The sequence below is a fragment of the Bactrocera oleae genome, chromosome 5 (assembly GCF_042242935.1).
Source record: "Bactrocera oleae isolate idBacOlea1 chromosome 5, idBacOlea1, whole genome shotgun sequence".
Lineage (NCBI taxonomy): Eukaryota > Metazoa > Arthropoda > Insecta > Diptera > Tephritidae > Bactrocera > Bactrocera oleae.
In genome coordinates this window covers 70258422-70270035 of record NC_091539.1, presented here as the reverse complement: position 1 = coordinate 70270035, position 11614 = coordinate 70258422, and the positions used below count along the sequence as shown (strand labels likewise).

General features: G+C 35.3%; 2 protein-coding genes across 2 annotated transcripts; both read left to right on the top strand.

The window, feature by feature from the left end:
* The first annotated feature begins 6542 nt into the window (after nt 1-6542).
* Nucleotides 6543-8563, top strand: LOC106627080 (uncharacterized). Its single transcript, XM_014247078.3, has 4 exons — nt 6543-7045; nt 7160-7328; nt 7557-7874; nt 7950-8563. The coding sequence occupies exons 1-4, from the start codon at nt 6675-6677 to the stop codon at nt 8361-8363; spliced, it is 1272 nt and encodes a 423-aa protein (XP_014102553.2). The 5' UTR covers nt 6543-6674; the 3' UTR covers nt 8364-8563.
* Nucleotides 8564-9493: 930 nt separating this feature from the next.
* Nucleotides 9494-11603, top strand: LOC106627081 (uncharacterized). The gene is made up of 4 exons (XM_014247079.3): nt 9494-9897; nt 9959-10127; nt 10252-10569; nt 10631-11603. The coding sequence occupies exons 1-4, from the start codon at nt 9539-9541 to the stop codon at nt 11042-11044; spliced, it is 1260 nt and encodes a 419-aa protein (XP_014102554.1). The 5' UTR covers nt 9494-9538; the 3' UTR covers nt 11045-11603.
* Nucleotides 11604-11614: the final 11 nt, after the last annotated feature.

The window sequence follows — 11614 nt, the reverse complement described above, 5'->3', positions numbered from 1 at the left end:
AGAGATAATCTTCAAAAAATAAATGCTAAATAATGTTCTTTCGAAAGATACTCGTAATAAACTTTATATACGTGTATTTATAATAAACTATCATTCGGTTGTCTTATTAACTAGTAAAAGTTCCACGATGTGGACCCGGAAATTATTACGCGGCTTAGCAACTATATTAAACCAACCGCAATATAGTTTCTTTTCAGTCTTAAGTCTCAATACTCCATTTTATATACATAGTTGTTCCATTGCAGTACTTCAAGAATTTTGTTCGGTGGGACACTACCCTTTTGAGTCAATAAAGTTTATAAGAATACCCGATTTTTCCGGGTTGGCAAGTGACAATAAACGCATTCATGTTTATAAGGTGGCCGTTGCATACCATTCCTCACCTTTTTTATCTCTGTATCAACTCACTGTAACGGTATAAATGATGAATCCGCTTGTAATTCAACGTTATCATCGATGCCAAAACGAAATTAGTGCTATGCGCAGCTGCTCCATGTGGTATGTGACGCAGCTGGATACATTTTCAACGATTATGATCCGACCTAGAATTGTTCTGCCACTTCGGTAAGAGCGCGTTTTACCGCGACAACAAGGACTCAGCTGGATTCCTCGGCTACTGTGTCAAACGATGGCCATCACTGTTTGCTTTTGTTTTGACTAGCGGTATTGCTACTGTTTACCATTGTTGTTGTTGTTTGCATAGTCGTGTATCGTGCCATGTTTACATTGTGTGAGGGTGGTAAAGGTACGTATGTTGCAACATAAAAACTATGCACCAACAACTCCACAAATGTAGGAGTGCACCGGTAAGATTGGCAACAAACTTTGTCCGACTGGATATCGTCTAAACAGGCGCAAGCGTTTGCGGACGGCAGCTACTGCTGTTACCTCTGTCGCCACCTATTGTTGCCACTTTCGAATGTGAAATTGTCGCTTCTGTTGCAATCACTTTTTAGATCTTCAATTCGATGTTATTATTGTTGTTGGCAATGTTATTGCTCTCTGCCGTAGTTGTTGGCACTTTTCTCTATTATTGTTGTTTCTGTTGTGCACTGCGGCAATCAGCGCAATCAGTTAAATGGCCAAGCTTGGTACGTGGCATGAACCATTTCTTTTGAATTCGATTCGATTTGCGTCCACCGCTGTCGTTGTGGTTGTGGTTGGCTTTCTGGTTGCTGTGCTTTGAATGGCTGAGAGTTATATGCTGGCGTAGCGAAGAGGGTTGTCTGCGGGGGATAATGGCGTTGTTCAAATATGTACATGCAGACTGCAGTTTCGGGTCGAGTACATAGCACCAAAACGGGTTCGAATTCATCCCCTCCCCAATCGTTCACCTTTAGCATGTTCCTCCTTTTATTTGTTTCCTTTTGGGTGAGGGTTATTCTAAGCAAAACTCGCTGTGTTTTACTCCAACTTTTTTACATTTCAGATTCCTACTTCTTAAAAGTTTAGTTTTAGTTTATTTCAAGCTAAAGTAACTATGGCGACAGGATTATGATAGCAGTATATCTAAAATAGAGCTCCGAATTGGGAATCCCTGGTCATAGGATAATTGCTGGGAACTACAAGACTCAGAGGCTTTTAAGAACATACACCCAAGGCAGAGCGTGGGGGATTAGTTTCATTGTTTTCTTGCGTTTTACTGATAGATGTCTGGACCTCACAGAAAACTGGTTAAACTGGTTAAATCGCATGGGTTAATGAGCTCCTTTCCTTCAGTAAAGTTCGTCTCTATAGGCGTTTTGATTTGTGATTAAAATTCATCGAATGCTGTGACAACGCGATTTCGATAATATTTGCCACAAAAGTCGAAAACTTAAACACTGTGTTTCACAACTTGTACAGCTATAAGCATTGTTATTGTTGTACTGTATGCTCGCCAATGTTTCAGGTATGTCGTTTACTTTCCTACCGTTTGGTCACGTTCAAATTTTGTCAACACAATCTGTGTGAGCTCATCGCTTCTGCTATGCCGGTAGTTTACAACAATACATTTGGTAGCAACATTCACATAAAACAACCACATGCTAATGTTGCATGCAACACAGTTCACTTTGTTTACACAGTTTCACATCGCTTTGCCCCGAACAAGGTTTGTATTCAGTATGCTCGAAGCGGTCTGTCAGCTGCTTAGCCTTCTAAGCGCTAGTTGAGCAGCTGCTATGTAACCTTTTCACTGATGGCGACTAGCTGATGGGCGATGAACGCCGTAACCGCAGGAGAGAGCATGGGAGTGACAGTAGACATTTTAAACGATTGTTGTACCCTGCTACTGGACGGTGGCCTTGTTCTCAGAACAGTTGCCTTTCAATTCAGAAATTTAGATTTGAAAACAGTATGATAACGATGTATCAGTATACAGATCCAAATAAAGGAAATAATAAATACTAATCTTTATCTCCTTTTTTTGTGATCCGTTACTAAACCTTACCTTGAACCTAATCAAAAATTTGTTATGTACAGTTAATACTTTGCGAAAATATTTCTTACAGGTTAATATCAAAAAGTTTAGATCATATCACAATCAGATGCGATGAGAAAAATTTAATTTGGCGGTAACTAAAGTAAAATAATTTATTTAAATAATAATTTTCATACTTTTCTTACATCCGCCAGTTGCTTGCAATACGATGATTGTTAATAAGCCGCTGCAGCGTCAAAAACTCTGACAGAACAATCGTAGCGTAGCGCGATATCGTGGCTTAATGATTCAGTTTTAAGACTCGTTTCAGCCCCATGCTCGGCTGCTGTAATAAATTACAATGCTAAACGTAAATTGATTTGATATAATTTATATAAGGGCCAATTTTTAAACACGGTTCAGACTAGTAACCGATAAAATATAAGAGAAATGGAATTTGTCCCCACAATGCATATTTACATTATATCCTACAATCTTGAAACCGCCTTCAGTGATTGTTTCGCGTTCGATTTATTCTCTCTTAAGTCACAATTAACGTTGTTGTTTTATTCGTACTCGAGTGAGTTCAACGAGTATACAGTGAAAACTGTATTTGAGATGAATTTCTGTCAACGCTTGTGAGTTTTTGAATTAAAATGCAGTGTAATTTTCATTCACACAGCTCATCTTAGCTTAAATTGTTTCTCTTTATCACAAAATTGATATTTATTAATATATTGATTTGTGGTGGTGAGTTATACTGCAATTCCGATATCAAACACGTCAAGAAAGTTTCGCATGAATATCTCTGCACGAATAAAAAGTGAACTTCCAAAACGCATTCCACGATTTTCTGTAAAATTACAACAAAACTTAAAACAAATTTCAAATAAAGATTTGTAATTAAGACATAAGTAATCGGAAGTGACCAGAGTCTAATTAGACAATTTCATTATTGATTTAAATCATTTGAAGATATGTAAACCATATCAAGTAGCGGGTTTCAATTACATTTCTCTCAAAATTATAATTATTTATAATTTATGACAATTGTAAATCTATGTGCGAAATTTACCGGTACGCGCTTGTTATCAACATCAAGTAGCCGGTTTCAATCACAATTTTCTCAAAATGATAAATATTTATTATACATGATGATAGTAAATTATTAAATATATATAGTAGAAAGGTTTAATAATAGCGACTTGTTAGATCGTTTATCAAGTGTAATTGTCACCATTCTCTTAAAAATGTAAACAATTTTTAATGGGAAGTAAAACTTACAAGTTCGTCTACATTTAGTGATATGTCTCTCATTGTGTATAATTTTTACTATCTAACTATATTCCGATATTGTAAGAACTAGCCATTTTCGAATGGATTCGAGAATTACGAATCGAATTGGCAACTTCTATAAATATATTGGAAACATAACTTTTACACAATTTAGCTTTTAGGGCATTAAGCGCATCTATACCATAAATGTTGTGTCTCCTTGTTGGCGCATATATTCTTTGAGTTCAACCAGGCGGAATTGGCCCCACAAATGGGTGGCAGGTTTCTTGTGTTCTGGTTGTTGAAATATTTAATGTCCTCGAACAGGCGATACCTTCAAGTTAAAATATTTATACCTTCAAAACAAACGTCTGGTCTCTTCAGTTCACACAACTGTGTTCTGTATAAAAGTGAATAATTGTTTGATTGAATTCAAGTTGTTAGTTCCGCCCTTGAAATATGCGCATATACCTATTAATTTACTTCAAACGATTCTCTCGATCTAAAAAAGCCTCTTTTGCATTATCGAAACCTTCTTTGATGGATCTAATGTTGCTATAAAGTATGGCACCCTGACAGATGCCGGAACACTTTTCACAGCAGTTTTGCTCTTATCTAAATCGTGAGGAGTAAAATACGCGTGTTTGGCTATTCTTTATGGGCATCGTGAACAACATTTTCCTCGCTCTCGCTTACCTTTTTCAGGTAGAATAGTTCAAGCCTCATTAAGAACTCTGTAAGGGTCATTATTCCAATATCGTAGTCAGGATATTCTAACGGACGTTTTTGTTAAGTTGATTGATTTGTTATCATAGTTCATCCCTCCGAATGATTGTCCATCTGTTATTAATATGGCGGCACTATGTTCCATGCTAGGGTTGCTCTGTTATACCCTCCTTTTGTTGAAGCTTCCATAAAAGATTGGTTCATCGGCAAAAGTTTTAGATTGCAATGATATTTCACACCAGTAGTTATTCCTCATCATCAAGAGTATAGGTCGTTAAATTTCTCTCTCTTTAAAATCTTATATTGTTTCAGATTTAGTCACCTGTTATCACATTCAGATTATGGGTATTTGTAGACCAGTGTTATGGTGCTTGCCAATGCATCTGTGCAGGCTGTTGTAGTTTCGGTGTAGGCAAAGTTACAGTTTTTTTATTTGTTTTTTTTTCCTTTCCTACTCAGTTTATAAGATTAAACAAGACTCTGAACTACAAACGAATGTGATATTTTACAGAAACTTTTACATAACTCTAAGATACTGTTAAGATACTATTAACAAATATGTATATGAGTTTGCATTTATTATTTTCCCCAATCGGATTATCCGCTATTAGTTTCAGTATCAATTTCTGAAACTCTCAAATCAAAGCGACGCCTTATGTTGTAGATGGCACAATAAGAGTATATTATCGCAGTTGCTTATACAGGCGTATAATGAGGACCTCGTTTTGCTGATAAGCTTCTGACTTTAGAACGCCAAAAGTTCTTTCTATTATGTTCCTAGCTTTGCAATGTTCTTAATGGCTTTCTGCGCTTCCAGTTTCTGCGGCGCGAAGTGGAGTCACAAGGTACGTTTTCACAGAAAACCCAGTATAACCAAAATGGCAATCCACTTATTACTTATTTTACTAATCAGTTTAGAAATTCAGATTTTATTACCTAAAATTCATGAGTTTTCTTCTATATCATTTGCAATTATTTCTTTTAGTGTACTGTTATTCATAGTTATTTCAGTACTACTTTTATGGACATTTCTGTTATTGTGCTACTCCAACTCAAATATTATAGTATTATATTATATATAGGTAAAAGTTACAAACATACATACAAACATGCAGGTGAAGCGAATAACAGCATTTTAAAAAACGGTCATTAATAGTATAAAGGGAGTAAAGTATTTCTTTCCCTCATTTTCAAAATAATTTGCTGAGAAAATTAATAACGATTCGCATAATAAATTTGAAAATATATGTGACAGAACCAGTTAGTTTAAACTGTCGTGAACTTTCAATGAATAAAACAAACAATTTTCTACCTCCCAATGTATGTAAATATATTCTTAATCAATATACGAACGGCTATATGATTAGAGTTTTTTCTTTAGATATTTCTTATCAAATATCTTGACTGGAAATAACGGCTTTTCAGTTAATTAGAAAACAATAAAAACTGTTCTTTATAATGATTGTCAGTTTATGTCAACAGATTTGAGAAATAAATTGAGTTATAACAAGTGTGGAAGGGCTAAGCTCGGGCGTAACCGAATATTTTATACTCTTGCAACTTGCTAGGATCAAAGCCGAAATCGTGAATGGATTGAGTCTTCACACAATTTTATCCATTCTACGTCCGAACAGGCGGACGGACGGGCAGACAGACAGCCACTCGGATTTCAACTCGTCTCGTCACCCTGATCATTTATTTATGTTATATATCCATATCTCGATTAGTTTTAGGTGATACAAACAACAATTGTGAAACTAATGAAAATAGTAAAAGATAAGATTTAAAATAGTTTTTTTCTGGAAACGCACTTGCTCTTAGTTGATCTTCACATGCATGAAAGCATGGCCTATCCCATTTCATTTTACATTGGTAAATACATATTTATAAATGAACATAAAGTTTACTATTTAAATCCCCACAAAGCAAACAGTAGCAACTTAGTATATCCAATCTATAGTTAAGAGAATTGATGTCGAACGCTCTATCGCTCATCAAGTAGCACTCACACTCATAAGATGAGTAAAGCAAGTGCTAAGCGATTAAGAAAGTTTTTCTATAAACTCACAAAGAGGCAAGAAATGTCATGCTTTTGCTAAATTTCAAATGTGAATTTTCTCGTCTATTAAAGCGCAACATTTGGCCAAGAACATTTTAGTTTGGTGAACTGCACAAAACATGTCGGTGTGAGTCGTTCGGGACTAAAAGTGGTTGTAAATAGAAAAATTAAAGAAAAAAAATATTATATTAGCACTAAATAAGGCTTATAAAAATGATTATCAAAAATCCGAACAATATTTTCATACCCGATTATTTGAATGAGGGCTTCTTCGTGACCGCGCTCGAGGAAGGTTTGCGTGAAATCCACCTAACAGTTAATAAAGTAACCTTCGAATGGGGCACTAATCCCGGTGATAATTACTGCTCACGCATATATCGCGTTTCAGTGGTCTATGAGCGTCAAGTTGACGATGATGAGCCGCCGGTACAAGAGCAACGGTCGTTAATCGTCAAAACTATACCGATTACTAAAGACACACGTTTCCTCGAAGATGTAGGTGCATTTATTAAGGAAAAATTGACTTACTTAGACATATTGCCACGGCTACAAATACTTGTGGATGGGCCGAAATTCGGTGCCACGTGAGTATACCCAATAAAATTTAAAATTTTTTTTATAAAACAATTAAATGTTTAAAAATGTGTTGCGATTCTTTCGGCTATTCTAAATTATCATTTTTTCTTTATTCTGCACAGCTGCCTATATGCAGTCAAAGCACCTACTCGCACCATTGTGCTTACTGACTTGAAACCCGAAGGTTTTATGGTTGCCTCGCGACAAGAACAGCTCGATTGGGCACACTGTGAATTGATCTTGCAACAAACGGGACGCCTGCATGCCACTTCAATGGTTTTAGCCCAGAGAGTAAGTATATTGAAGAGCCGTAAATTAAAAAAAAAAATTGTTTATCTCACTCGACTACACACTCTACACAAGTTAAGATTATATTTCCTCGATAATTAATATTTTAAATCAAGTAATCTAATTTAGCAACAAGATTAAATAATTGGAAATAATTAGGGAAATATGTCAAATTTAATGCAAATAATTTTCAAACATTGTGACAAACTGTAACATAAACATCATTTTTAGGATACCGACATCACCAAGCGCATTGTCGACGGTATGCTGTGCAAGAAGTCTATATTAAATAGTGATGCTTTTAAAAATTTGGCTGGCAGTAGCTTAAAGCACCTGGCCAACAATGCAGCCGAATGGCCCGGTTTCGAAAAGATCGCACAGAAATTGCACCATTTCCACGATAATTTCAAGCCCATATGCGCACATTTAGCGGATCCGCGTGATGGCGATCGTATCGTTGTGATGAATCACGGTGATCTCTGGACAACAAATTTCATGTACGCCTATGATGATCCCAAGCAACCCGAGAAGCCAACGCGCGCTATTTTTGTAAGTTTCACTTAAGTCCGAAACCGTTTCTTCTCATTTCATTTACTCATTCATTCATGTTTTGTGAACTTTCAGGTCGATTTCCAACTTAATTTCTATGGCAGCCCTGGTTGCGATCTTAACTTCTTTCTCAACACTAGTGTACGTCTGAATTTGTTGAAGGAACGACGCGATGATCTCATAAATGTATATTATAAAACATTCAAGGAGACATTGGAATTCCTTCATTACGAGAATATATCAACTTTAGAAGATTTAAAGTACGAATTGCGCTCGCGTGAACTTTATGGACTTTTCGCTTTGTTCGGTTTTCTGCCCTTAGTTACTATGCCAAAGGAATTATCCGAAGATAACAGTATTGAAAATTTGGTAAATGAGGAGTTCGCCCGTCTAAAGTACAAAAAAGTGTTTGCACAAAAACGCTTACAAGCCCAGCTAAAGTATGGACTCAAGCGCTTGGAGGATATGGGTGTGTTGGACGAGTTTTAATATCAATTTAATTTTTAGTAAAACTTCATTCTGGGTACTGTAAGCATGTAAATATGTATGTATATATTAACATAGGATATAGAAAATTTAAGTGAAATCTTGAGTCATGATCCGAATAAAGAATTACTTATGCTATGTCTACAAGTAATTTCACCTAAAACATGTATTTTGTGTAAGCAAATAAAATAAATAAACAAAAATTTGTCTCTGTACAGTTAATACTTTGCAATAGTGAAATAGTTCTTAAAGGCCTTATCCTTGTACATATTTGGTAACATTTTCAGTTTTATTTTTTTGTGATATTTTCAAATAAGTTTAAATCAAAAATTTCTAGAAAACTTTTCGGAATGCTCAAGTAGTTTTGTAGTGTTTGAGTAGTTTATTTCTAATATCTTTGTGTCGGCCTTGCAAATCAACTTAAGTATGGTAAGTAATCAATAACAAGTCGCCACGAGCAAATATCTTTGAAGATTATTTGGTAAAATTCTTAGGATATCATTATCGGACGCCAAATTTAATTTTACACAATGGAAGCTTTTAGGGAAGCTAAGCAAAAATAATTTATTTGAATAATATTTTTCATACATTTTAATCATAGTCTTGCCAAATTTAAAATTTTCAAAATTTCCTCAATCTAAAAAATACTTAAGGAAATATAAAACTTTTGCAGATTCGGAAGCATTACCATTGTAAAATTTGTACTTATCGTGAAATGAACAATCGCCTAAATTCTTTGATAGTATGCAACGACCAAAACAATACCATTTTGACATCCGCCAGTCGCTTGCAATATGACATGGTTAACGAAGCAGATTCTACTATAAAAATAGAATCAAAGCAATTCACAATATACGTCTTGGGGGCTTAATACTCAAGCTGCCCTCGATGATGTATTAACTTTGATTAGAAATGTCAATCAGAGTGTGAGTATATGCACTCGAAGTCTGCATAATAAACGGATTGTATATACCCAAAGTCGACACGACTCATCAATTGAAACCAATTAAATCAACAAACAGATTGTGCTCAATCTTGCGGAAAGAACTAGATGTACAGATTTTATAAATCTACAATTACATAAGATTTTATATAAAAATGTAATCCAAACGTAGGAAAATTAATAGTTTCGATTGAAACGTGTTAGAGTGAGGTTGCTTTGGGAACACTGGTCAGAAATGGCGACTTTTGCGATCGGCGAAATACCCAACTACTTCAATATGGAGTTCTTCAAAAGAGCGCTAGAGAATGGTTTGCGTATGGGCGATCTTAAAATTTTGGGCATATCCATTGAGAATCTAACAATGGGTGGTGAAAATTATTGCAGTAACATATTTCGGGCCACTATTAAATATAAAACCAGCGAGGATCAGCAAACTGAACAGACAATAATAGTAAAAAATATGCCAAAACAAAAGCAAAGTGTACTTAGTCGTTTGAATATCTATCGTAAGGAGACCATCTTCTATTTGGATATCAAACCTAAAATGGAAGCGCTCATGTGGCACTTGGATAAACCATGGAACCTGGCAGCAAGGTTGTATTTATAATTTATAGGAAAAAGTGAAGTTAAATTGATATTCTTCCCTTACTTTCAGGCACTTTCACTCAACCACCGAACCGGAGCAGAATATTATGTTCGAGGATCTAAGTATGTTGGGCTTTATGTTAGAGAGCCGACAAGTGGGACTTGATTTGGCGCATGCGCAAATTGTTATGCAAAAGTTGGGTGAATACCATGCACTTACTATGTTGATGGCCGAGAGGGTAAATTTGACTTTCATTTGAAAATTTTCAAATCATTTTCCATATTTCAAACAAAAATATAAAAAGGACATTACACAAATATTTCTTTTTTAATGTTAAAATAATATTTGTATACCCGCTTTAGTCACCTGCAATTATTATCGATCATTTTGCCTTCGGACTTTTGAATATAGACTCAATCAAGAAGGAAGCATTTAAAGCTTTATTTGGTGCACAGCTTTTAAAGCTCGCTACACTTGTAGCCGAATACCCCACAATGGAGCCAATATCAAAAAAATTATTAAAATATTACGATCACTTCACGGAACGCGTGCTCGAGTCCGTCTATCCATTACGAGGTAATGTGAATGTACTAAATCATGGCGACTTGTGGGTAAATAATATGTTCTTCAAATACGAGAGTAACTCAACAAAATTTAAAGCTCCGACCGAAGTTAGATTTGTAAGTTTTACTTATCCTACCTTTAAAGTGATTTTGAAATTGGAAACGCTTCAAATTGCAGATCGATTTTCAGTTGTGTTATTATGGTAGCATTGGCTTCGATATAAATTATTTCTTGAATACCAGCATTCAGTTAGATGTATTGAAAAATCACCGTGGATCCTTGATTGAAACATATTATGACGGTTTAGTGCGGACCCTCAAAGCGTTGCCTTACAATAATCCAATACCTAAATTAACCGATATTTTGGAGGAAATTGCTCAGCGTGAAAGTTTCGGCTTCTTCGTTGCATTCGGATTCTTTCCACTAATGTCCATGTTCACAATGGACTCGCAGGATAATTCATTGGAGAAGTTCTATGATGAGGAATTTGCTCGTCGCAAAATCGAATTAATGTTTCAAAGTAATCCACGAACGATGGAGACATTGAAATATTCTCTACAACGTTTCGATGAATTGAAGGTCTTGGATTGACTCTTTGGTTGTTGGTTAATTCTCTTAGTTATTACATACGTACTTTTTATAATTAAAGACAGGCTTGATTTGCATTTTGTTGTACAATAACTTAATAATTGGAATAACATCTTTTCAAACCGATTTCAGATTTAGCAAACAATATTTGTTTTTATATTTTCCTATTAAGGACATTTTTAAAGAAATGATCGCATTCTCCAAAATCAATAACTCCAAAGTGGTAGAAAATTCATCTTCAAGGAAACGTGTGTCTTTAGTTAACGGGTACAGTTTTGACGATTAACGATCGTTGCTCTTGTACTGACGGCTCATTATCGTCAACTAGACGCTTATAGGCGACTGAGACGTGATAAACGCGTGAGCAGTAATTATCACCGGGATTAGTGTCCCATGCGAAGGTTACTATATTAACTGTTAGGTGGACATCAGGCAAACTTTCCTTGAGCGCGCCCACGAAGAAATCTTCTTTCAAATAATCGGGCACAAAAATATTATTCTGACTTTTAATAACCTTTTATATAAGTTCTTTATAATAAAATATTTTGTTTTCACACCGAAACGTTTTGTACA

Bases quoted from the DNA above. Each gene is read 5' to 3' on its own strand.
- LOC106627081 (XM_014247079.3), top strand. From the start codon at position 9,539: ATGGCGACTTTTGCGATCGGCGAAATACCCAACTACTTCAATATGGAG. The intron at 10,128-10,251 runs GTAAATTTGACT...TACCCGCTTTAG, and splicing joins CTATGTTGATGGCCGAGAGG to TCACCTGCAATTATTATCGA. The intron at 10,570-10,630 runs GTAAGTTTTACT...TTCAAATTGCAG, and splicing joins CTCCGACCGAAGTTAGATTT to ATCGATTTTCAGTTGTGTTA.
- LOC106627080 (XM_014247078.3), top strand. From the start codon at position 6,675: ATGATTATCAAAAATCCGAACAATATTTTCATACCCGATTATTTGAAT. The intron at 7,046-7,159 runs GTGAGTATACCC...TATTCTGCACAG, and splicing joins GGGCCGAAATTCGGTGCCAC to CTGCCTATATGCAGTCAAAG. The intron at 7,875-7,949 runs GTAAGTTTCACT...GTGAACTTTCAG, and splicing joins AGCCAACGCGCGCTATTTTT to GTCGATTTCCAACTTAATTT.